We start from the raw sequence: 24,291 nt of genomic DNA, 5'->3' as shown, positions 1-24,291 counted from the left end.
CCAGTATTACAAATCATCTTTTTATAGATAAAAAAGTTTAAACATCTTAAACTTCATAATATTAATTATGGTGATGTTGAAATATGAGTAAGAATAATTCAAAATTTTCAAAATATTAAATTCCACTCATTTTAAGTGTAGGTTCAAACCAAAGCATCCACCACTGAGCTTTGCAATAAAGCGGAGGTAATTTTTGTGACAAAACTCTCAATGTGATCACGCCATATATTAGCAGCAAGGATGGTTGATGAAGGTGATGCTCACTGACTTCCAAGCAGATAGAAGATGATATCAGGCAAATGGCAGATTGAATAGAGAAAGATGTTTGTAAAGTACAACACGTTGTCTTTTGATTATATCAATCAGCAAAGTGACGGGTACTTTTGCTAGTTATTAAATTATAGGGGTGCTAAAAATTCTGCTAAATGTCATGGTGAGCAGTTTAGTAGTTGTGGAGAAAAAGATGTAATTTTCTTCCAAAAAAAAAAAAAAAATCAGCAGAAGTAGAATAATAATCCAAACAAGAGCAACACCCTTACTGCCTGTCAGCTTGAAAGCCTAATGAACAAATAATAATGTAAAAAAAACAAACTGAGTAATATGATAGATTTCCAAACAGTTAGGTGTAGTTTTCCCATTGTACAAAATCAAATTTGTGGATGCAGAAATGTAAAAGGTGTTGCCAATTTGACGGTGTTTGACCTAGCTGAGGTTGCAGTAATAACGTGTGACAATCAAATTAGGAAAGCATGTACATGAAACATGTTTTATGGATGGAAACCAAAGGCAAACTTTTGTTTTATGATACAGGAGTGCATTGTACAGAAACCCGGCATTTGGCAAGATGATGACTTAATTTGGAATGGAGCAGATTTTTAGGGGTGAGTTCAAGCGTTTGAGAAGGTCAAAGAGAAGTGCAGAGATGTGCAGGTGAGGGTGCCAGTAGGAAAAATGAATTATAAGGTGGATTATACAATCAAGTCAGCAAAATAAACTTTAAAATAATGTGGTACTGATTCATCTTCATTGCAAGGTGTTTTGGCAAAGTTAAAATATATGGGAATAATTCCTGAATGAAAATAAAACTAAACCCACCTGATGATAAACGAGCAGGTAACAAATTGTCAAATTTAATAATAGTAATGTGGTTTATTTGTTGATTCAGATAGACAGTACCTTCAGAAATTATTCACACCCCTTGACTTTTTTCACATTTTCTTGTTGTTACAGCTTGAATTTAACATGGACTAAATTGAGATTTTTTTTTACCAATAATCTACACCCCCATAATGTCAAAGTGGAATTTGTTTTGAGAATTTTTTTTTACTAATTAATTAAAAATGAAAAGCTGAAATGTCTTCAGTCAATAAGTATTCAAATGCTTTGCTATGACACTCCAAATTGAGCTCAGGTGCATCCAATTTCCTTTGATCATCCTTCAGATGTCTCTACAACTTGATTAGAGTCCACCTGTGGCCAATTCAATTGATTTGACATGACTTATAAAGAAACACACCTTTCTATACAAGGTCCCACCGTTGACAGTGCATGTCAGAGTGGAAACTCTACCATGAAGTCCAAGGAACTGTATGTAGAACTCCAAGATAGAATTATGAGGAGGCATAGATCTGGGTAAGGGGATAAAATAATTTATAGAGTGTTGAAAGTTCCCAAGAACACATCGAGCTCCATCATTAGGAAATGGAAAGAATATGGACCTACCCAGACTCTTCCTAGGAATGGCTGTCCGACCAAACTGAATAACCGGGCAAGAAGGACAGAGAAGAAGGACCGGGCAAGAAGGCCAAGAACCCAATGACACTCTGACAGAACTACAGAGTTCCTTGGCTGATATGGGAGAACTTGCCGGACGGACAACAGTCGCTGCAGCACTTCACAAATCCAGGCTCTATGCGAGAGTGGCCAGATGGAAGCCACTTATTAGAAAAGAGAACATGACAACACGCCTGGCGTTTGCAAAAAGGCACGTGAAAGACTGAGAGCATGGGGCAAAATATTGTGCAGTCTGATGAGACGAAAATTGAACTCTTTGGCCTGAATGCAAAGCATTACCTCTGGTGGAAACCGAGCACAGCTCATTACTTGGATAGAGGGAACAATGAATGGAGCCACATACAGGCAATTCCTTGAGGAGAACCTGCTTCAGGGTGCAAAAGACCTTAGACTGCGGTGAAGATTTACATTCCAACAGGACAATGACCCCAAGCATACAGCCAAAGCAACCCTGGAATGGCTTCAGAGCAAGAATGTGAAAGTCCTTGAGTGGCCCAGCGAAAGCCCAATACTTGAATCCAATTGAGAATCTGTGGAAAAACGAAGATTTCTGTTCACCGACGCTCCCCATTCAACTTGACAGAGCTTGAGCAGATCTGCAAGGAAGAATGGGAGAAACTCTCCACATCCAGATGTGCAAAGCTGATATGGACATACCCAAGAAGACTCAAAGCTGTAAAAACTGCCAAAGGCGCTTTTACAAAGTATTGACTCAGGAGGTTGAATACTTATGTCAAGTAGATATTTCTGTATTTCATTTTTAATTATTTTGTAAAAGTTTATTTTTAAAAATAACCACCTTGACATTATAGTCAGGTTCACTATGTCAATAAATTATATTTCGTTCAAAATCATGGTAGATTAGCAAACCTATACATTTTTGGAAAGGTTATAGCATAAGGAAACTAAAAATCAATGTTTACATTTGGAGAGATACCTGTATGGCGGCCATTTTGGATTTTCAAAATGGCCACTGTAAAATACATATTTTGTTCTATTTCTGCCTCTAATTACCCTAAAAACTTTTTAAAATATACTAAACCTATATTTTCAGGGACAAGGAATCCAATGAAAGTATCAAATTAGTGCTATGGGGAATGGTAAGACACGAATCAAAGGTTTTGAATTGCAAAATACTGTCTTTATATTCGCGATAAGTTGCATAATCAAATACATGTTATCATTTTGTACAGGCAGTTAATAACATCAAAATGTGTCACAATAATTCATATCACCAAACATACACAGGCAGTCAGCAAAATCATATATACACATGCAGTCAGTATAACTTCACATCTACACAGGCAGTCAATGACAAAATATACACAGGCAGTCAATGGCATCAAACATACACGATTACAGAATATGCCATTTAGAGTTCGTCATCACTGTCCTGTGTGTCGTATCCGACAATATAGTCCGCATCGTTTTCACAGTCCGTTCCACACAAGCAAAGGTCGGTCAAATTGATTGGCAAATCGAATTGGTCGAATGGTCGATCGAATCGAATTCGATGAATCGAATCGAATCGATCGAATTGGTCGAATGGTCGATCGAAGCGATTGGTCGAATGGTCGAATGGTCGAATTGGTCGAATGGAATTGGTCGATTGGTCGAATTGGTCGAATCGAATTGGTCGGAATTGGCAAATGTAAACATTGATTTTCAGATTTTCCATGTAATAACGTTTCCAAAAATGTATAGGTTTGCTAATCTACCATGATTTTGAACGAAAAAACATAGTGAACCTGACTATTATGGGGTATTATGTGTAGATCAGTGACAAAAAAAAATCTTAATTTATTCCATTCTTAATTCATGCTGTTACACAACAAAATGTGAAAAAGCCAATGGGTGTGGATACTTTCTGAGGGCACTGTAAACACAACAGTAGTGGACAATACTTTTCACAAATTAGCTTTGAGCCAAATTTTCAAATTAAACATTTCATTCGCAATTGTACATGGAATCAAAGAACACCTTCTTACTTCTACAAGTTAAAATGATGATACTAACATGAATTACCATCATTTTTTCTAAAACAAATAAGAGGGGCGTCCAAAATGACTTGTAATGAGATATGCACAATCATCTCAGAAATATCGACGTTATATTAGTTTCCCCATATATAGGCATGTTAGTGGGGCTGCTTAACTGATGAATTGTGCCTTTTCCCTTAAAAGCATGAAACTTGGCACATGGATAGAATACCCCAAAAGAAAGATTTTTAGTCCAGGGGGCATCTCCAATTTCACCCCATATGGCGGCCATCTTGAAATTCAAGATGGCCATCATACAAGACCTGTTTTGATGAATATCTCCATAATTAGAACAGATATCAAAATGGTTGAAGTGCCTATACCTACATTTTTAGGGTCTAGGAATCCAATGGCAACATAAAATATTCAATAGTATATGGCAGCCATCTTGAAATCCAAGATGGCCGCCATAACAGACCTGTTTTGATGAATATCTCCATAATTAGAACAGCTATCTAAATGGTTGCAGTGCCTACACCTACATTTTTAGGGTCTAGGAATCCAATGGTAACATAAAATATTAAGCAGTCATATGAAAATATTAATTTTGCATAGTATCATGCATACTGGGAATGCATATAAATACTCTTAACAGGTTGGCATTCTTCAGTGATTAAAAGTGTCTATGACATCGCAGACTGTAACTGTGCCATCTTGTGGTTTTCTAGTCTTTGCTGCATTCTCCATCACATGCGCAGAGAGAAGTACAGGGAAGTGCAGCTTTCTTACACCGGCAACGACCAGTACATCCTTTTTTGCACCCACACTTAGCAAGTTCATTGCAGATCTTTGCAGCCTCTGGAAGTGTTGTCCATATTGGTTTGAACTGGCCAGCAGACGTTTTTTGCCAACCCCATTCAGTGGGGCTTGGTAGATCAGGCTTAGCATGCAATGCTTGTCCCCAGCATAGTGCGCCTTGGTATACTGCCCACTTTATGTGCTGCACAAGGGCATCATGTGTTGGTGGAATTGATTCCACTGGTCTGCCCTTCTTTGCAAACAGTTTCTTTCGTACAATGTTAATGTCAGTAGCAGTACTTGTGCGATTATACAACAGAATAACAAATCTCTCAATGACGTTCATGCAGGTTTCAGTTATCTCTGTGCTCTGGTGGCAAATTTCTGCTAGTACCTCTGTGAGCTCAGGGAATGATTCCCACACATTCCATGCAGTTACCTTTCCACGCCCATTAAATGCTGAAGAAGTGTCACACCCTGTTAGTGCATGAAACATGGGGAGGGCTTTAGATTTCTCAGGGCCAAGAGCTGTGGCTATATCATGTGCAGAGATAAATCGCATGTTCTTGCCTGTCCCAAATTGTAACCATATCATCACTGAAAGCTTCTGGGATGCTGTAACTGCAAGCACGACAACATCTGTGTCCACAGTTTGTATGAGGACCTTACTATGCCCTCTCTGTGTTGCATCAGCAGCATGTAGGAACATCCGACCATCTGCCTCTTCCTGAGTGCACGGGGAGAGTGATTCTAGATCAATGCGTGGTGGAGCAGTAAGAACCTCTGTATCAAGTGTGACAACTAGCTCCTTGTGCTGGTCTTCAAATTATTTAATTGTTTCATTGGAAAGGAAGCTGAAGAGTTCACGCTTGTTTTCATCAACTCGAAGAAAGTTCTGCCACTGTCCAGGAATTGCAACTGAGGTATCTACTCGTCGGCGAACCCCCTTGCCACGCTTTTCACGGGTCATGCTCTTAAGGCTGTCGGGTAGGTAACGGTCCCACACCAGATCAAGTCGGGTTGCAGATTTGTACTGTGAGAAAACAAATGGGATGAAGACCTTTTCGGCATATTCGTAGGTGTAGGCACTGCAACCATTTAGATAGCTGTTGTAATTATGGAGATATTCATCAAAACAGGTCTGTTATGGCGGCCATCTTGGATTTCAAGATGGCTGCCATACACTATTGAATATTTTATGTTGCCATTGGATTCCTAGACCCTAAAAATGTAGGTATAGGCACTTCAACCATTTTGATATCTGTTCTAATTATGGAGATATTCATCAAAATAGGTCTTGTATGACGGCCATCTTGGGTTTCAAGATGGCCGCCATATGGGGTGAAATTGGGGATGCCCCCTGGACTAAAAATCTTTCTTTTCGGGTATTCTAGCCATGTGCCAAGTTTCATGCTTTTAAGGGAAAAGGCACAATCGATCCGAATTTTTTAGCTAAGCCGCCCAGCTATATATAATTGTTCAATAAATGTTCTTTTCCTTATTATATAATTACATATTGCACTGGAGAGTTCAAAAGACACGGCACTTGAGAGTCCATGCATTCTTGAGAAACATAACATTAGGGTGTTTTAAACTCTTGCTTTTCGTTTTGCATTTAATAAACAGCACCAGGTGCCACCAAATTTGTCTGAATGCGAAATATTTTAGTTAATCTGCCCCCAGGACATGAGAAAGCCGTAAATATTTTTCCAAGTACTGCTAAACGGAAGGTGTTTGAAAATGCCAAGAATTTGATTTGGGTTATACAGTGTTAAAGCATAGAAAATGAAATAGAAGCGGTTTTAAAAGCTGCAGATAAAAAAAGTTTTTCAGAAGTTTACCACCATTGGTGCGTATTCTTTTTCCCCACCTTATTTAACATGTTAATTTAATGCCTGTTCTTTGTGTCCTTTCTGATGTCCCTAAAACAGTTTCCTGTTTGGACTGATTTTCAATTGACGGCCAGACAGGCAAACAGATTTTAAAAAATTACCCAACTCCTCTCTGTGCATGCACGATCGGGACGAGATTCTGTACATTGTTCGTGTTTTGATTCATGTTCTGATTCGTGTTCTACAGTATTAAAAATATAATTCAATTGAAATTAAGTAGTTCCTCGATCATAATGTGACATCTGTAGACAGACAGACAGACAGACAGACAAAGTGAACGAATTGCTTAACCCTGCTTTTGGCTTCCTCTGCACAGGGTAAATATATAAAAAAAAGTTGACGTTTCTTGGACTATTGCAAGTGTTCCATTCTGAGTATTTTTGAATAGATCACATATAGTTAACAATTTGATTAATTTTGCCATTTTTAGTATTATCCAAACAATAATAAGGCAGTGATTTGCTCCATTATTGTAAGTTGCCTTATGCCTTGGTCTTAGTGATACAAAAATGAAAATGAACAAATTCAAGGGTTATCATATGGTTATTGGACGTACCTGTAACGACCCACATCGATGACGTGATATTGCAAGCCAAGGGCTGAATGTAAGAGCTTGTTGTCTTCGGAATAGGTGTTGGGTAAGTTGTCCAAGATAAAGAAGAGGTGATTGAAGTGGGCTGAGATATGGATGGTAAGAAGGTACTCGATGCATCAACAGATGCTGTGAAGGTCGTAAAAATCGCACTAAACTCACTCAATGACTGAGTTGTTGATGGGGTCAAGGAGATCATTGTGGGTGAAATAGGTGTGACATTTGAAGAAGTTATGAATGGCACAACCATGGTTGTTTCATTTCCAAGGATACTGGAGTAACTTACAGAGGGGGTAACAATGGAAATGTCTTGCACTGAAGAGAAAAAAGGAACCTTCATGCTTGTAACAAATGTTGATTCAATGCTCGTAATAAAATGTGATGATTGAAGTATGAACGATGCATTGTTAAAGGTTGTTTGTGAAGATAGTTGCCACGGGTCTGAGATTGTTGGCAATGAGTCAACAGTGTTGATTCTGGTTGACCAGACAGATGAAAAACTGGAAAGAATGGAAGATCTGTCCATTTCTGTGTCTAAAATTAAACCAGAAAATGATGTTTCAGACATTAATGCATTTGTAATTGGAGAGTATGAAAAGTTTGCACTTGGGCTCCTAGTTGACAATGACAATCCAGTGCTAAATGACGCTTGTATTTCTAAAAATGTGTCGTAAGATTGAGCAGCTGAGACAACCTCTTCAGATAGATCGAGCCAATCGACGGGTGCCCTCACAGGAGTGAACCAGTCTGTCAGACCAAAAATATTAGTTTCTGTGGGCATAATCGTTTCAAGAATACGACTCTCAATTATGGTTCTGTCAAAAGAGGAAAAAAAAGATGGTTTCGCAAACAAGAGTTTGTAATCAGATGATAAACCATGGGAGTTGTCAATTTCCGTGGCATAAATATCAGTCATTCCTTGTAATGTTGTAGTGGTGGATGGAGAATGAACAGTGAAGTAATTGGTGAAATCATAACTACTTTTCACTTCACTTGGGGAAAAAATATTCATTGGGGACATGGAAGAAACTAAGAAGTTCAGCGGCGATGAGAGCTCATTCCAGCGGCTGCTTGAAGTGTTTGTCCCATTAATCTCAGAAAGGGACAGCAAGGGTGATGGAGATACTTCATCTGAAAAATTGCTACCTGTCAAAAATTCATTCTTCAAAATTGTGCTGCATTCTGAAGGCGATATCTTCCAAGCTGTAACAGATGACATTTGCTTCAAGGTGCAATTCAGATTTTGAGAGTTTATGGCATCATCAGCAACAAAGCGTTTGCTTTCTTCACCTGATATTGTGAAAGGAATTACGGTGGTTGTTTCTGGTAAAGTCATCATCTCTGAGTAAGGTGAACTCGCCAAATCATATGACAGAATTTCCGGTGCCTGAGAAACTCGTACGCTAGATTGCATGCTTGGTAACAGCATAGTAGTGACACTTCCAGAAGCAGTAAATAAATGAACTGCCTGTGTGGCTGCAGCTGTATTGAAATGAAGAGGCAAGGATGTTATGAATGGAATTCTTTCCACAAGATCATGATCAGTGTTGGAATATTCAGGGGAAGCTACAAAAGCAGAGGACATTAATTCCTGGCTACTTTCAATAAATGTTGGCCCTTCCTCAAGCTGAGTTGTGATGGATAGCTTAAAACCAAATGTTTCTCCATCCAAAGGCTCATAAATGTCATTCTGGTTTAGTTGGCTTGCAGTGGTGAATAACACAGATGGTGCCAGCTCTGTGGGTGCAGTTGATAGTGGGTGCTGAATGATAGGGATATTTGTACGTATTGCCAATGCACTAGAAAATTGTATGACTTCAGGTGTACAACACTCAAGTTCCATATACGCCTTGCTCGCAGTTGCTGGAGAGTTTTGAAATTTTTCCCATGAATCCTTTGACTCTGTTGATGTGGTGTAGGATGTCTGAAGTCCATCATATGCTGTAGCTGTTGAGGTCCCATCTGCAAAAAAAAAAAAAAAAATCGATAAACATGTTGGAAATACAGTTGATAATTCAAGGTCATTTACATAAACAATATAATGAATGAATGAATGATCGTTTTAAGGCCATTTTTTTCCCGCTAGAGCAGGGGTTAGCCTTGCGGGCCCCATGACAATCATGGTTCCCTGTTTGAGGCAATATTTTTATGGCCGGATGCCCTTCCTGACGCCAACCCTTAGTCGCCTCTTACGATGCGCAGGGATACGGTGTACCTATTCTAAACCGGGGTACACACGGGGATCATTCATCCCAGCAAGTTGGTACTCAATTTGCCGACCTCGGAAGGATGACAGGCTGAGTCAACCCCCCTGGTGTTCATTTAGCGATCGACCGGGATTCAAACCCAGGATCCTAGGATCCCAAGCCTGCACCCTAACCGCTAAGCCAACACCAGGCACCCTAACCGCTAAGCCAATTTACAGAAACAATATGGGGAAAAATTGGGTTGTCCTTTACTTTTGACCTTTAAATTCCTCGGTTTAAAAGAATTAACTCAAGTGTGGCCCACGGAAGCCATCAGGAAAGGAGGTGAAGTGTTGTGCATATGCACATGGTGTTTAATGCTGTGCTGCCTTTATCAGGTCAGAAGGGCTTGTTTTTACACAAACTGCAACTGAGCTGCATGGTTATATATACAGGGTGTCTCAAAAAGACGTGTGTGTTTGTGTGTGTGTGTGTGCATATATATATGAATAGAAGAACCACCTTTGGAGGCCATTTTTCCCCGCAGAGCAGGGGTTGGCCTTTTTCAGGCACCATGGTCCCCTTTTTAAAGCAATATTTTATGGCCAGATGCCCTTCCTGCCGCCAACCCTGTGAGTCACCTTTTGCGACACACAAGGAATTACCAGTGAACTGGTACTCAATTTGCCGACCACGGAAGGATGACAGGCTTTAGTCAACCTCCCTGGCATTAATTCAGCGATCGACTGGGATTTGAACCCAGGATCCTGAGATCCCAAGTTGGCACCCTAACAGCTAAGCTGTGTATATGTGTGTGTGTGTGTGTGTGTGTGTGTGTGTGTGTGTGTGTGTGTGTGTGTGTGTGTGTGTGTGTGTGTATATATATATGTATATATATATATATATATATATATATATATGTATATGTATATATATATATATATAATGCAGTCATATCTGGGTGTTTTCCAACTCGTATTTTGTCGCTTCTTGACATAATTCAACGATGAACTGTTAACCTGGTCGGCCATGATCTGGCATAATCTCTCTCGGTTGTCTATATATCCAATAAGTCCATTTTACCGTTCTCCAACTTATAGTTTTGTCTTAAAATCTCAACGTTTCAGCCAGTAACCCGGCATGCACTGGGCCTCCACTAGCCTTTATCAAAAGTAATTCCCTTGTTTACCTCCTCCCAGGTATCCCTGGAGGAAGGGGGTGGGCCTATTCTGTCACCCAATCACAAAGCTGTGTTGCGAGACCTCGTGACCATTGACCCGTGACGAGCTTGTGTTGCAAGTGTTTTGTGTGTGTTTGAGAGGTGCATTGTGTTTGTGTTTTCCTTGTCGCCCATACATAAACAACACAGGCGACAACGCACCTACCTCCAGTCATTGAATAACGCAGTCATATCTAGGTGTGTGTTCCAACTCGTCTTTTGTCCCTTCTTGACATACTGCAATTCAACGATGAACTGTTAGCCTGGTCAGCCATGATCTGGCATAATCTCCGCAACCTCTCTCGGTTCGATGGTCTGTGGCCTCTCTGTGTCCCCTCTACAGGTACTACAGTGGACAATGTTCAAAGGGCCTTTCACTACTTGTCCCTTGTTACATACTTTCCTGTGCTCTCCACATTTGGCAGCCTGTGCACACCCACAACGTCTGTGTTTCTAAGGTCAGCACAGTAAGATATTCCTCCAGCTTTCTCCCACGCACTGTCAAACTCTGGAATTCCCTACCTGTATTCTGTTTCCCAGCAACATACAGCCTTTCCCAGTTTAAGAGAGATGTGAATAGGCATCTCCTCTCTTAGTGATTTCCCCTTCCCACAGTTTATTTTTGTAGCTTCCACCTTTGAGTGGCCTTAAAGCCTTGTGATGGGTGAACTCCGCATTAAAAAAACACATCTCCAACAGATAAAAATGAGCACAACTTTGGGAATTCAATCCAATTCTTTTCAACCCTTCTTACATTAGTGTCAATTACTGACAAAATAATTGCTTATTTGCTGCATTAGTCTTGATGTTGGGGTGGCTGACATCTGTCAGTGGTGAAGATAGAGTCACGACAAACGTAAATTAAATCTCATCCTGGTGCACTATGTCTGACCAGGATGAGGTTGAGGGAAGGAAGAGTGAATGGAAAATTTGGATGTGGGGTGGTTCTTTGTAATGAGCTGCTATCAGAAATAGAACTTGTCATTGGAATTCCCTCCATGAGGGGACATCATTGTGAAGGAGACAATATGCTTAATAACTTGTATTTTACATCACAGTCCTCAAATATGGATGGCCTCCCAGCCGCCCCATCCCTCCCAACCTTCCCTCACCACTTCCCCTACCCCCAATACAACTCTCAGGCCTCTTTCACATTGAAACACAAATATAAGCATGGCATCAAAAGTAATCCATCTGAAGAAAACACCATGTTAATGATCTGAGGGTCAGAAAGCAATAACTGTGGAGAGGGATGGTTGTTGCAACCTGGCACCACCCTCAATGGTGCATTTTAGTGTTCTAAATGAGTGCATTGCATTGGTTGGGAGAATCAAAAAGAGCTGTGACAGCACTCTGCATAATATTGCATATCTCAGATTTTTTTCCCATTTGGAGAGCAAAAGAACAATGTCATGTAAAGTGTGAAACAAGTATAAAAATTTGCTCCAAGAAAAACTCTTTCATTCAAATAAAGGAACACTTCAGGGATCATTTCCAGCAGAGAAATGGGTTGAAGATAAGTGGCAGGGAATCTCAAAATAGACTGTAAGAAAAATTCAATTTCCCTCTGCAAAAATCATAATTAAAAGATCATAGCATACAGCATCTAATCAACTTGATCCAGACAGAAGTTTTCATCCTATGTAAATGTATATAATGTATTGCAAAAAATATCTCCAACAAAAAGTTTCGCAAAAAGCAAAATTCTCAAAAGTAATTTAAGATTGGCGAACGATAAATCGGGCACATTGAGATTGCTTGTGAGATTTAGTGCTGTGCTTCAACATTCTGTGCACAAAACATTAATGCTGTGTTCAACGTGAGCTGAATTCAACCTCAAGACATTTGTTGCTTCGTGTTCTGGAAAAAAAAAAACACTTTATTACAGATAATGGCAAAGGAGGAAATTCGCATGAACAAAAGAAGACTTTTCCCCGTCATTAACAGATATAAAAGTTTAGCCTTTCCAAACAGTCTCAATTCCTTTTTTTACAAGATTGAGTCTTATGTTAGATCAAGGTGACACATGATGACGTGACCTGACAGTAGCGCAATAGTTAAGACCCAATAAGCGAGGGTGTTGATGAACAGGAAAAGGAGTGTGAGAGGAAGGGAGGAAACAGCAACCTGCAATTAAGAGGGTTAAGCCCCCCCCCCCCCTTCCCATGCCTCCTCCCACCAAGTCCTCTCCCTCCCACAGATCTCCCGATGTCCCTGTTCTCAAATGTTGTACTTGTGTGCTTCCTTCTCTCTTCCCATCTTGTCTCCCACTCCCTTTATCATGTTTTATGTGTGTTTGCTTTTTTTGTGATTAATGTCAGCTCTTACACGAGCCTCGATCTTGTGTACAAAAAAAGAAGAAAAAAAGCTAGGCAGGCTTAGTGGGATTGTAAAAAAAGGTTGCACGTAAAGATGGGAGATTATATGAGATGTTGATGTGATGATGTGCGAATTCTGGAAGCTCTGGCGTGAATGTGAGGATAAAACAGACACTGTAATGTGGTTCTATCGATGCTGTGCCAGGAATAAACCAGGAATAAACCAGGAATAAACCAGGAACCAGGAAGAAGCCAGGAATAAACGATTTCAGTTCAATAGTTCAATAGTCAATTTTGGAGGTTTAACGAGAAGGATGTTCCTGAAAAAAAACGCGTGCAATCTGGAGTTGCTGCGGAGGGTCTCAGCAGGATGTTTAATTATTTTAGTGTATGTATATGATTTCCCAATATGCCATTTTCTGCCCATAATTCAATAAAAAAAAGAATGGCAAGGATGCTGCTTGTCTCGTCACACTCTATTTAAACTCTTCCAATATTGTCAGTGCATTATGAAATTCAAGAAATTAAAGGCAAATAATGTCAAATCCGACATAAAGGTTACATCGACAAAAATTTTTTACGACATTCCTTACCTCTTCCACAACACCCTTATTGCATTCTCCTGTTGTACATTGCTTCACAATGTATACAGTACTATAAGAGAGCCATTTACCTCTCTGTGTGGCACTATTTTCTTCCGAGATGATTCAACGGATCTTCGTCAAACTTTGAGAGGTTCATCAGAGTGGTTTTGGCAAAAAAAAAAAAAACAATCCCATTTTTTGGGGGATGTTTTTCTAATTGCTTTATAGTGCCTAATACTTTGTAGCTATGTGAAAGGTTCCCCGACCACATTCCAGAGTGGGTGAGTGTTGTGAAGTGTTTTGGGCACCCACAAAAAAAAATAGAAAAATAAATTAATTTCTTAGAAATGCAAACAGGATCAGAATATCACTGGGCAACGCCTTCTCCTGCTAGTTACCTCCGCCACCAAAGGTGGATGGAGGTTATGTTTTCACCCCTGTCTGTTTGTTACTTGCCGGAATAGATTCCAGCAAGTATGTTGGTTGGTTGTTTTGTCTTTCTGTTTGTCTGTTTGTTTGTGCGCAGTACTACATCTACATCGTTGCACATAGCATCGCCATACTTTACACACATATTTGCCTTGCCCTGGAATAGACTGTGCCTTCATTTGAATACTTACCTTGATTGATTACAACAGCAATTAATAAAAACGTATTATAATTAGAAACTCGGTGCGGGGTTTGCCTAGTCACCGCGCCCTCTAGCGGCAAAACACATCAAAATGGCGCAAGCGAGCTGAACTGTCAATAAATTTAATGATTTTTGTCCGATATTGTTGAAATACTGCTTGTGATACCTCACAGGGGAAGAATAAGAATAAGTAAGAATAAGTACATACGATAAAAAAAGTACATTCCGGCAAGTCCTCGGTCTCTGACTGATTTGTCTGCCTGTTTGTCTGTCTGTGACTGAATGCAATTGCTGCGACAGACAGACAAACAAGATATCTCAAAAAATTGTAGACGGATTCGGACGAAATTTGGCGGAGAGGTAGTGTATGTGCCAACGACGAAGTTATTAGATTTTTTTGAAGATATGAATATGGATTCGGATACGAGAATTATTTAATTTGCAAGTGATTCTTTACCATTGAGAGATAGGGCTAAAACTGATACATAGCACGATATCTCAAAAAGTTATGGACGAGTTATGACTAAACTTGGTGGACAAGTTGGTAAGGTGACAAGAACAAGCTGATTAGATTTTTGTTCAGGTCCGAATCCAGATCCGGCCTATTATTGAGATACAAAACGTAAACTGTTCATCCTGGCGGAGGTATTCACTCTACCGAGTACCGTTCTAGTTTTGTATGTGGAACCCTCGTTTCTCAGCATTCATTTTTAAAAGTCTTTTAAAATACTATGCATTGTCCAAAAGGATATTTATGAGACAACTTAAGCATTAAGGAGATTACAAAAAGCTGCATAATTGCTTGCCATAGGAGCCAATTGCACAACCTTGCCTATTGTGATTTAGACATCATTGCATGGAGGACATTGCTGAAATTAAATCACACCATTCAGAGCACAAACAAAATGACATCCTCCTTGTCTGTGCAATGGTGAGAAAGCACAAACAGAAAATTATAGTGCAAACATGCCTTCAGGAAGTAAATTGCAAGAATGCATGACCCAGAACAGCTCAATAATATACTGTACACGACACACGACACAAATGTTCCACCTCCTGTGGGTGAGAATAAGTTGATTCTGCAAGCAATTGTACAAACCAAACTAGTTTTCTTCCATGGCTGGCTTTAGTGGCTTATGATCCATTTTCTGATGGAATCTGCAACTGCGAGAAAAGGTATCAAGAAGATCATCCTGCTTTGTGAAGATGGCCAAGGAAGTTAACAAGCATTATCTGTGCACCCTCTGCCTCGCAGGGATCACGCTGCAAAATCCTGGCAAACATGAAAAGGATTACGGATTACGCAATCACTCAACCAGTGTAGTACTGCACAAAGCGATGCTTTATGTTACATGCAAATGAAGATGACTTCATGTTCAGGAATCGGTTTGATGAAAGGTTTCTCTTCTTATTCCCTCCTCAAAACTATCCAATATAATGGTAGTCGTTGCCTCCTATTAATCTGAAGTTATGCAGTGCTACTCATGTCTAGAATATGTAAAATTAATCTGTTTGCTCCAGCTCCTTATATTTCCCATCTTTCCTCCACACCCGATGTCACCACATATAGCATACTATTTTCTCTGTCTCCAATAGCAGCCGGCCGTTTCCTCCCAACACCCACATTTGCTCTGAATAATTATATAGCATGAGAAATAAAGTCAAAACAATTGTCCAAAGTGGGGGCAGCCAATCCTGGCAAGTCAAGTGATGGTCCTACTTGAGAGTGGCTGTAATGACTGTGTTAAAGTAGCACACACATGAGAATCCCAATGCTGTAAGATTTATGCCCTCTTGTATGGAAGAGCATGGGGGTTAATTGATTGAAATCCTAGCCAACTGGGGTAATTGATTAGGTGAGAGCTGATTGGGTATTCCTTCCATTTAACGGGTGAGAGATGTGATTGGGTCTTGTAATTTATTTGTTAACTGCTTTTGCCATTGCATGTGGTACATGCTTGGGAGTCTTGGTGGTGTGCCTTTCTGTCCACACTGTGACCGATGACTTGCCAACAGGTGATTAAACTGGTCTGGTGGCTGAGGGGCCATGTAACATTGGGATTGTCATGTATGTGCCACTTGTGAATGTCAGAAGCTGTAGAGGAACCCAGGTAGGGTTTGACACAGCAAAGAACTTGCCTTGTGTAGTTTTTATTGGTTGCAGGAAGAGCATGGGATTTAAATATGGAAATCCTAGCCACCTGGGGTTATCGCCAGATTCATGGTGGCAGAGGCCCCAGAGCACACATGGGTGGTGGTGGCCCTTTCTGCCAACAACGATGAAATAAAGCAATGGTTTTCAACCTTTTTTTACTGATGGCACCCTAAACTCATATCTTATTCTGTGGCACCCTTATTCAATTTTCTATTTGTTTAGTTGCCTTAAGAACATTGCAGGCGCCACAAGTTAAATTATTGGATAAAATTAATAATTTCATCGGAGCTTGAATTTCCTCGAAGCTCAGCGAGTACAGCTTTCTGAAGAAACCAAACAATCTGCAGATCTCATCATATGCTTACTATTCCTTGTTGCAGCTCACTCAATAGGCCATAAATCACTGGCAAAAATGAGGTGATTTTTAAACGCCTAGCAGCAGAATTGGTTATTCCCTCCAATTACAGGTGCGAGACGTGACTGGGTTTTGATATTTGCATGTTTTGACTTCAAGTTTGTGAATTTTTCAGTTAATCGAATCTGAGGCTGTTGCTACCACTTAATCAAAGCAAAGTTTTCCGAAACAGATTTGTCGTACTTTTCTGTTATATCTTTACCTCCACAACTAAAGGTGGATGGAGGTTATGTTTTCACCCCTGTCTGTCTGTTTGTCAGTCTGTCAGCAGAATATCTCAAAAAGATACAGACAGATATGGATTAAATTTGATGGACAGGTTGGGTGTGTGACAGGGATGAGTGGATTGGATTTTGGTGAGGATTCAGAACTCGAATCCAGATACTACAATTTTTCAAGTGATTCTTCACCATAGAGAGATGAGACCAAAAACGATATATGACATGATATCTCAAAACGGTATAGATGAGTTATGACAATTCTAGATAGTCGAGTTGTTTGAAAACTCCTCGACATTATCCCATTTCTCCTCCTCATTTCAAAAATAAAATTAAGATAAAACTTTTAATTCACAATCCAATACGATCTCATTATAAGTGAATTTCCTTATTTTACTTGAATCTTCTATTCATAACAAGTCACATACTTTGCTTGTTGATGTAAGGAAAACGCAGTATTAGACAAAGGAGAAACATGCGGTGAAGAAAATCTGTAGGAGATGCCTCAACTTAGCCCATGGCTCAAGTTACCCCCCCCCCCCCCCGCAATGGTTTGTGTGTGTGTGTGTGTGTATGTATAAATAAATAAATATATATATATATATATATATATATATATAGGGTGAGTCAAAAGTAGCACCCGATTTCTGTTTTTTCAGCTTTCTGTTCTGTTTCTGTTCTGGCAAAGTTTCCCCCGAATAAATGGTTAGATAAACATGTCATTCATTTATTTCTACCTTCTTGTACACTGTAATACAAATGGCAAACAAACAATCAACTGACAGAAATATATATATATATATAAATAAATAGAAATCAGGCGCTACTTTTGACTCACCCTGTATGTATATATATATATATATATATATATATATATATAATATATATATATATATATATATATATATATATATGTATATATATATATATATATATATATATATATATATATATATATATATATATATATATATATATATATATATATATATATATATATATATATATAGATATATATATATATATATATATATATATATATATATATATATATATATATATTGCTACGGTTTTGAGATTGGCACATTGAAGTCATTAAAGGTTAAAGGGTTGCCCCCCATAGTTAGTCACATGAACAACATGAAGGCCCATTTGTAGTATAGTTGTGTCTTAGTATGTGTAAGAATAGGTCATTTCCCCTCTTCGTGCCTGCGGTGTGTAAAGACAGAAAATAGGCTTTACTTGCCACCGATTTCCCAGCCACCCTAGCCTCGATCCAGTTTGTTAAGCATTGGCTGCCCACTAGTCGAGTAACACGAGGTAACACGAGGCGTTGAGGTCGGGGAGCGGCAGCGGGAGACGGTAAGAGCCACCAGCCAATCAGGGCTCTAGCGGCATGGCGTGAGAGGGCGTGGTGAGGCGCATCTGGTGAGTTTGAGAAGGTTCGCGGGGCGGGCCTATATAAGTCGCTGCGCAAAGCCCTTGAACAGGACTGGACTTGCATCACTAGCGCGGGAGGACTCGGGTGCACACGGCAGTGGTGATAGGACTTGAGGGGGTTTGCTCGTTGTGAAAGGGCTCGTTGTGAAAGGACTCGCACGCCAGGACTCGCAGAGGAGAGAGAAAGGAAGAGGACTCACAGAGGAGAGAGAGAGATAGAGGACCTATCAGCAGGACTTTGATGCAAGAGGGTCAGAAGGACTTGTTCAGTGGAGACGCCATTGTGAACTATAACCTCGCAGTATAATGTGCGCGCCCAGGGGAAGAAGGAGAAGCGTTGGCGGTACATGTACGCAGGCACAGCCAGACGCGCCGGGAACGCGAATAGCGTTTTTAACCCACGCGAGTAAGCGCGGCCATAGCCGCAAGTGAATAACCGCCAGCCGCGTCGAAGTCCGCTCCCTACCAATTCGCCCCATGATAACTCGCTCCGTCCAGACGACACGCGGAGAGCTCCTGCCTTCACCTACTCCAAAGGACGTGCCGGGGACCGGAGAGAACTGCACGAGAGCCAATCCTGGGTGAGCTGGTGAACGTCGTCCTGCCATCTGCAAGCCCCGTGTGAGTGTGTGTGAGACGGGCCCGTGTCCTTGGGATTAAGTATAAGACTGTTTTAAGGATTGTTCTGTGTCTCTGCTCTTGAACCATTGTACATTGTAAATAATAATAATTAAACCTGTTATTCCTTTGCTTCCCAATTTGATCGCCTTTGTGATTTCTCCATTGACTAAGCATGGTACGAATGAAAATCGCTTGAATTGGGTTCCACCATCATAATAGCGCGAATCACGTGTACGCAACCGCTCAGCGTCTCACCAACACACGTGGTTCGTGCGGGGCTTATTTCCTCGCTTCCAGGGCAGCACGAGTATTTAGGTAATAGCGAATTTGGTCCTAATACCCTATTTCACGCTGTCTGGAAGGGACGTCGTAGGTCCCGGGTCGCGCTGGTCAGTCAAAGACAAGGGGACTAATCCCCCCTTGGTAAGGGGAAAAGGCCGGCGGTGGATCCACAACAATATATATATATATATATATATATATATATATATATATATATATATATATATATATATATATATATATATATATATATATATATATATATTGCTGAATAAGATTAAACTGTTGTTGCCATGATTTTGATATTTAACATTGGTAAAACAAACAAAAACTCAGAGATCTAAAATAGTTATCTGAACACCATGTGGGCAAAACATCCTGCACTGCACATTACCACTTTAAATGACCTCACCACTGGCCAATATGGTGCACAATGTCCACCTCCTATCACAAATTCCATCCATGCTTTGCCCTCTCTCTTTAACAATGAGCTCCATTTTTGTGTGGCCACGGTATTGAGACGACACACAGTAAAGCTTCTGCCACACAAAAAAAAAAGGATAGAGTGTGCCAGTCCATTGGCAGGCTGCCTCAGTTGTCTAATTTCAGCAGGAACACGATGCCATTATATATTCCCAATATCATTGTTCTGCATGCATATACTGTATGTATGATAACTTTGCCATGAGTTATAATTACTATAAAAAAAGAAAAGTTATTGCTTGCCCACTTCATTCTAAATGCAATGCATGTTATGAATCTTTCTTGTGATTTGGCTGGACCGACTTAAACGTCAGGTTTACAAGAGTGGTTCATCTTTCAATCCCACACTGATACTTCATGTTTTCATCTTTCAATCACACACTGATACTTCATGTTTTCATCTTTCAATCACACACTGATACTTCATGTTTTCATCTTTCAAACACACACTGATACTTCATGTTTTCATCTTTCAATCACACACTGATACTTCATGTTGGGAGATGTGGTCTTTATGTGCTATTGTTATCCAGCAGGGCGTGATGCATCTGCAAGTTGTATGTGACATCATCCAAAGCATTACAGATGCAACTAGAACGGGACTCGGTAGAGCGCATACCTACGCCAGGGTGAACAGTTTACGGTTTATATCCCATTGATAGGCCGGATTTGGAATCGGACCTGAAACAAAACCTAATTATTTTATCCTTGACACATACCCAACCTGTCCACCAAATTTTGGCTGAATCCGTCCACATTTTTTGGAGACATCCTGTTCACAAACAGACAAACAGGGGTGAAAAACAACCTCCACCCACCTTTTGTGGCAGAGGAAAATATTACATATACTGTACTATGATAAATCTACCATCAATTGTTATCTAATTTCACATCAATCAGAAAACAGCCTCCCCTGCTTACTACCATTATTTATTCCACAGCATTAAGATGAGCTAGGATGACAAGGAATTCTTGTGGTTTGGGATAGTAAATTTAACCTTGCTGCAATCATTTTGATGGTCTTATGACAACATTCATCTGTGACTATGGCTTGAATTATAGGAGGGCCTATACATACAACTGCCTTTAGGTCTGCATTGTTGACACTTCTCCATGAGCTGTTTGCCTATGTGAAGCACCTTTTGGATCTGTAAAATAGAATACGTGCCGCAGCTGTTTTATCGGGGATAATATGGAATGCAACAGGGTCCAATGCCTGTTTCTCTAGATCTGGGTGAAGTGATACTGCCAAATGTATCGACAAGGAATGATACTCCATGCCATCCTTGATGAGCCACTTCTTGACCAATGAGGAGGTGGTGGGCGAGGAGGAGGAGCAGTGGGGGCAGGGGTGTTGGAAAAGAAGAAAGGGAGGAGGAGGGGAAAGAAGAGGAGGAGGTGGGGAAGAGGAGGGAGAGGTGGTTGAGGATTAAAAGGAGCAGTAGGGTAGCATTGTATAGGAAGGAAAGGGAGGAGAAGGGGAAGAGGAGGGGGAGGGGAGGAATGAGGAAGGAGAGGAGGAGCAATTGGGGGGCATAGGATGGGAACAAAGGAGGGGAAAGAGGAGGGGAAAGAGGAGGGGGAGGTGGGGGAAAAGGGGGTGGAGGAGGGGAGGTAGGGAATGAGGAGGTGGAGGAGGTGTTGTGGCCATGTATAGTGCATTCAGAAAGTATTCAGACCCCCTCACTTTTTCACATTTTGTTATGTTTCAGCCTTATGCTGCAATCGTATAAATTCATTTTTTCCCTCCAGGGAGGTTGGCTACAGTGCCATGGTCATTACACTTCCTGATAACATTGCGTACGGTGGACACGAGAACATCAAGGTCTCTGGAGATGGACTTGTAGCCTTGAGATTGTCCATGCTTGGCTACAATCTTGTGTCTGACCTCCTCATACAATTCTCTGTTTTCCTTCTTTTCTCCATGCTCATTGCGTTACGCACATTGAGACAAAACAGCAGAATGACTCCTTTTCTCCATTCAATCTGGTTGAATGAGTGATGTTTTATATTTCAGGCACCTGCAACTCACTACAGGTGAGTTCAATTCCAAAGTAAAGGAGAATCACCTGCTTGAAATCTAATTATTTCTAACAACTTCTAGAAAGTTGTTAATCCCCCCCCCCCCCCCCTTCCCACGCCTCCTCCCCCCAAGCCCTCTCCCTTCCACACATCTCCCTGCTCTCAAATGTTGTGTTTGTGTGCTTCCCCTTCTCTCCCCATCTTGTCTTCCGCTCCCTCTTTTTATATATTTTGTTTGTCTGGTTGATTTGTTTGTGAAGTAAATGTTAGCTCTTTCACGAGCCTCGATTCAGTATACAAAAAAAAAAAGAAAAAAAAAAAGCTCTTTCACGAGCCTCGATTCAGTATACAAAAAAAAAAGAAAAAAAAAAGGTGCCAATAATATTGTCCGGGCCATTTTAGGATTTCTGTGTGGAATAAGCTAAGATTTAGTCGTTTTGCAGCTTTTTTGTTTTGTTCCACTGCAAACCAAAGAAATACAAATGTGGATATCAAAATATTTTTTTATTTCAACAATTTTCTGGAAGAAATGGTGCATTATTTGAAAAAAGTGCATTTTTTTGGGCCACAACTGTACCTGTTGCAAACACAGCTAAGGTACACCCACAATTATTTACAAAAGTCCATATTTGACTGAGGTTAAATTTTTATTTAGTTCTGGTGGTTGCGTAATTTTTGCATCTGGCTAGGCCACTGTTGTGATGACTTTGTATTTCGGGGTATGATTTTGAACAGGTTATCACTATGTGATGCCTTAAAGTAAGAGCTCGCATATAGGCCAGCTGGTTTAAAATTCCATCCACACAAATGGGGTACTTTATGATGTAATGATGATGTCTGTAATGCAGCAAGAAGAGAAAATTGACAACGATGCTTTGCTTTCTAGACTTGTACATATGATGAGATATTGCAAACTCTTTACTGGAGAGTTTGATTGTGCACTGATTGTGCTGGAGAAGCAGTTTCTTGGCAAGATGGTTTGCCATTGTCTTCGAGCAGTCAGACAGGGCAGGCGTTTGGAATTTAGCCAGGGTGCTGATGATAGCTCACCTACTCTTCGCCAAGGATACCGCGTGATCTTCAACATCCACAGACTAATGTTGGCAAATGGAACGTCCACTTTAATATCCATCTGAGGGACGGTAAACCCATTGATGCCCTGCCCTGTCCATGAAACACCAGGCCCAGGGTCATGAGTGGCGCTAGCGGGGGAGTCCAGGGGGTCCATGGACCACCCGTCGGGGACCCCTGTACCACCCGTCGGGGACAAGCCAAATAATTCGTTGGGGAAGAAGTCATAATAAATAGTTAATTCTTGTCCACAATCGTATTCCCCGACAAGATAAAAACACTGGATCGGGACAAATTCGGGTTCCCCGACATAACATGTTACATGTACTGTACTTGGGTCACATTGATCGATCTTCAAGTTTGATGCCAGTTATTACATCACATCCGCCCAATTTAATTAAACGCACATGGGATGCGCCGTATGTGCGTTTCTTGTCTTATTCGTCGGGCAACATGGCAAAATCATCACGACATAAAGTTCGTTGCTTAGAACCGGGGTGTGAAGAGGTTTTCGATGATTACTCGAGAAAACACACTAAAGTTAAGCACAAAACGATTTTTGAAAAAGCTAAAACAGCCAAAACGACATTTGTGTTGGATGGAGCCAAAAAACAGCCAGATCTTCATCAGATGTTTCAAAGAAAGCAAGCCGCCGCACCACCACTGTTACCCACTGCTGCTACACCGCCTGAATCTGAACCGTTGGAGGATGATGATTGTCATGAAATTCTATCTAACATCTGAACCCAGGTGTCATGCGTATTTTGTCCGCTACGCGGCCGTTATAAGAACTCGGTCATTCAGCGCTATGATCATACCTAAGACATTTACTGTATGCTATGCTGGTGCATAAATAGATGGTACGTACCGCCACTTTGTTACGGCTTGCTTGTGCTTATCTGTAAACTCATTACTAGTTCAGATGTATGCTGAATATTGATATGATGTTCGCTGGTTCTCTTTACAGGAATTGTTAGGGATCGAATGATATTAAACTCATGATCTGAGCCAATGTTGTAACTCTGATTTTTACAACAATTAATCTCAATCGTCTCTTGTCTTGATCGACATCGATGACTCATAAGCTGATCCTCGTCCCGATCTTTGGAGCGGATCCACAAGCATCGGACTCGGCTGCCCAGCTTCAGCACTGGCTTCGACTGCTGACGAGTTACCTCGGAGCCCAAGCTGATCTCACGGATGAGACAAAGCTCGCAGTTCTTAACTCTCGCGTGCCCCATTCTGTCTATCAGTACATTTCTCAGTGCATCACGTACGATACTGCTGAAGTGGAACGACGTCGAATATACATCAAGACTCGAAGCGCGGTCTACACCCGGTACCTGCTCTCCTCACGACGACAGGACCCTTCGGAATCCATCGATCACTTCATTCAGGATCTCCGCCGTTTAGCGAAGGACTATACAGGTTAACCTGGATCCCATGAACAAGTCTGTGACGATTTAATGAGAGATTCATTTGTTTCCGGGATACACTCACCGATGATAAGTCAAAGATTGCTAGAAACTGCCGATCTAACTCTTGAGACAGCCCATAAGTTGGCGCTCCTTTACTACGAGGCACAGAGACA

The 24,291-nt window shown here is 40.7% G+C and overlaps 1 protein-coding gene across 1 annotated transcript in view; it reads right to left on the bottom strand.

Moving 5' to 3' along the window:
* Window positions 1-24,291, bottom strand: part of LOC144894026 (uncharacterized) — a 117,274-nt gene that overhangs the window by 28,102 nt on the left and 64,881 nt on the right. The window contains exon 2 of the mRNA XM_078785585.1: window positions 7,020-9,017. Within this exon, the coding sequence (XP_078641711.1) occupies window positions 7,020-9,017 (1,998 nt within the window). The remainder of the gene's footprint in view (window positions 1-7,019; window positions 9,018-24,291) is intronic.

The sequence above is a fragment of the Myxine glutinosa genome, chromosome 1 (genome assembly GCF_964187855.1).
Source record: "Myxine glutinosa chromosome 1, kmMyxGlut1.1, whole genome shotgun sequence".
Classification (NCBI taxonomy): domain Eukaryota; kingdom Metazoa; phylum Chordata; class Myxini; order Myxiniformes; family Myxinidae; genus Myxine; species Myxine glutinosa.
The sequence above is the reverse complement of the archived record's forward strand: the minus strand, read 5'-3'. Positions and strand labels throughout refer to the sequence as shown.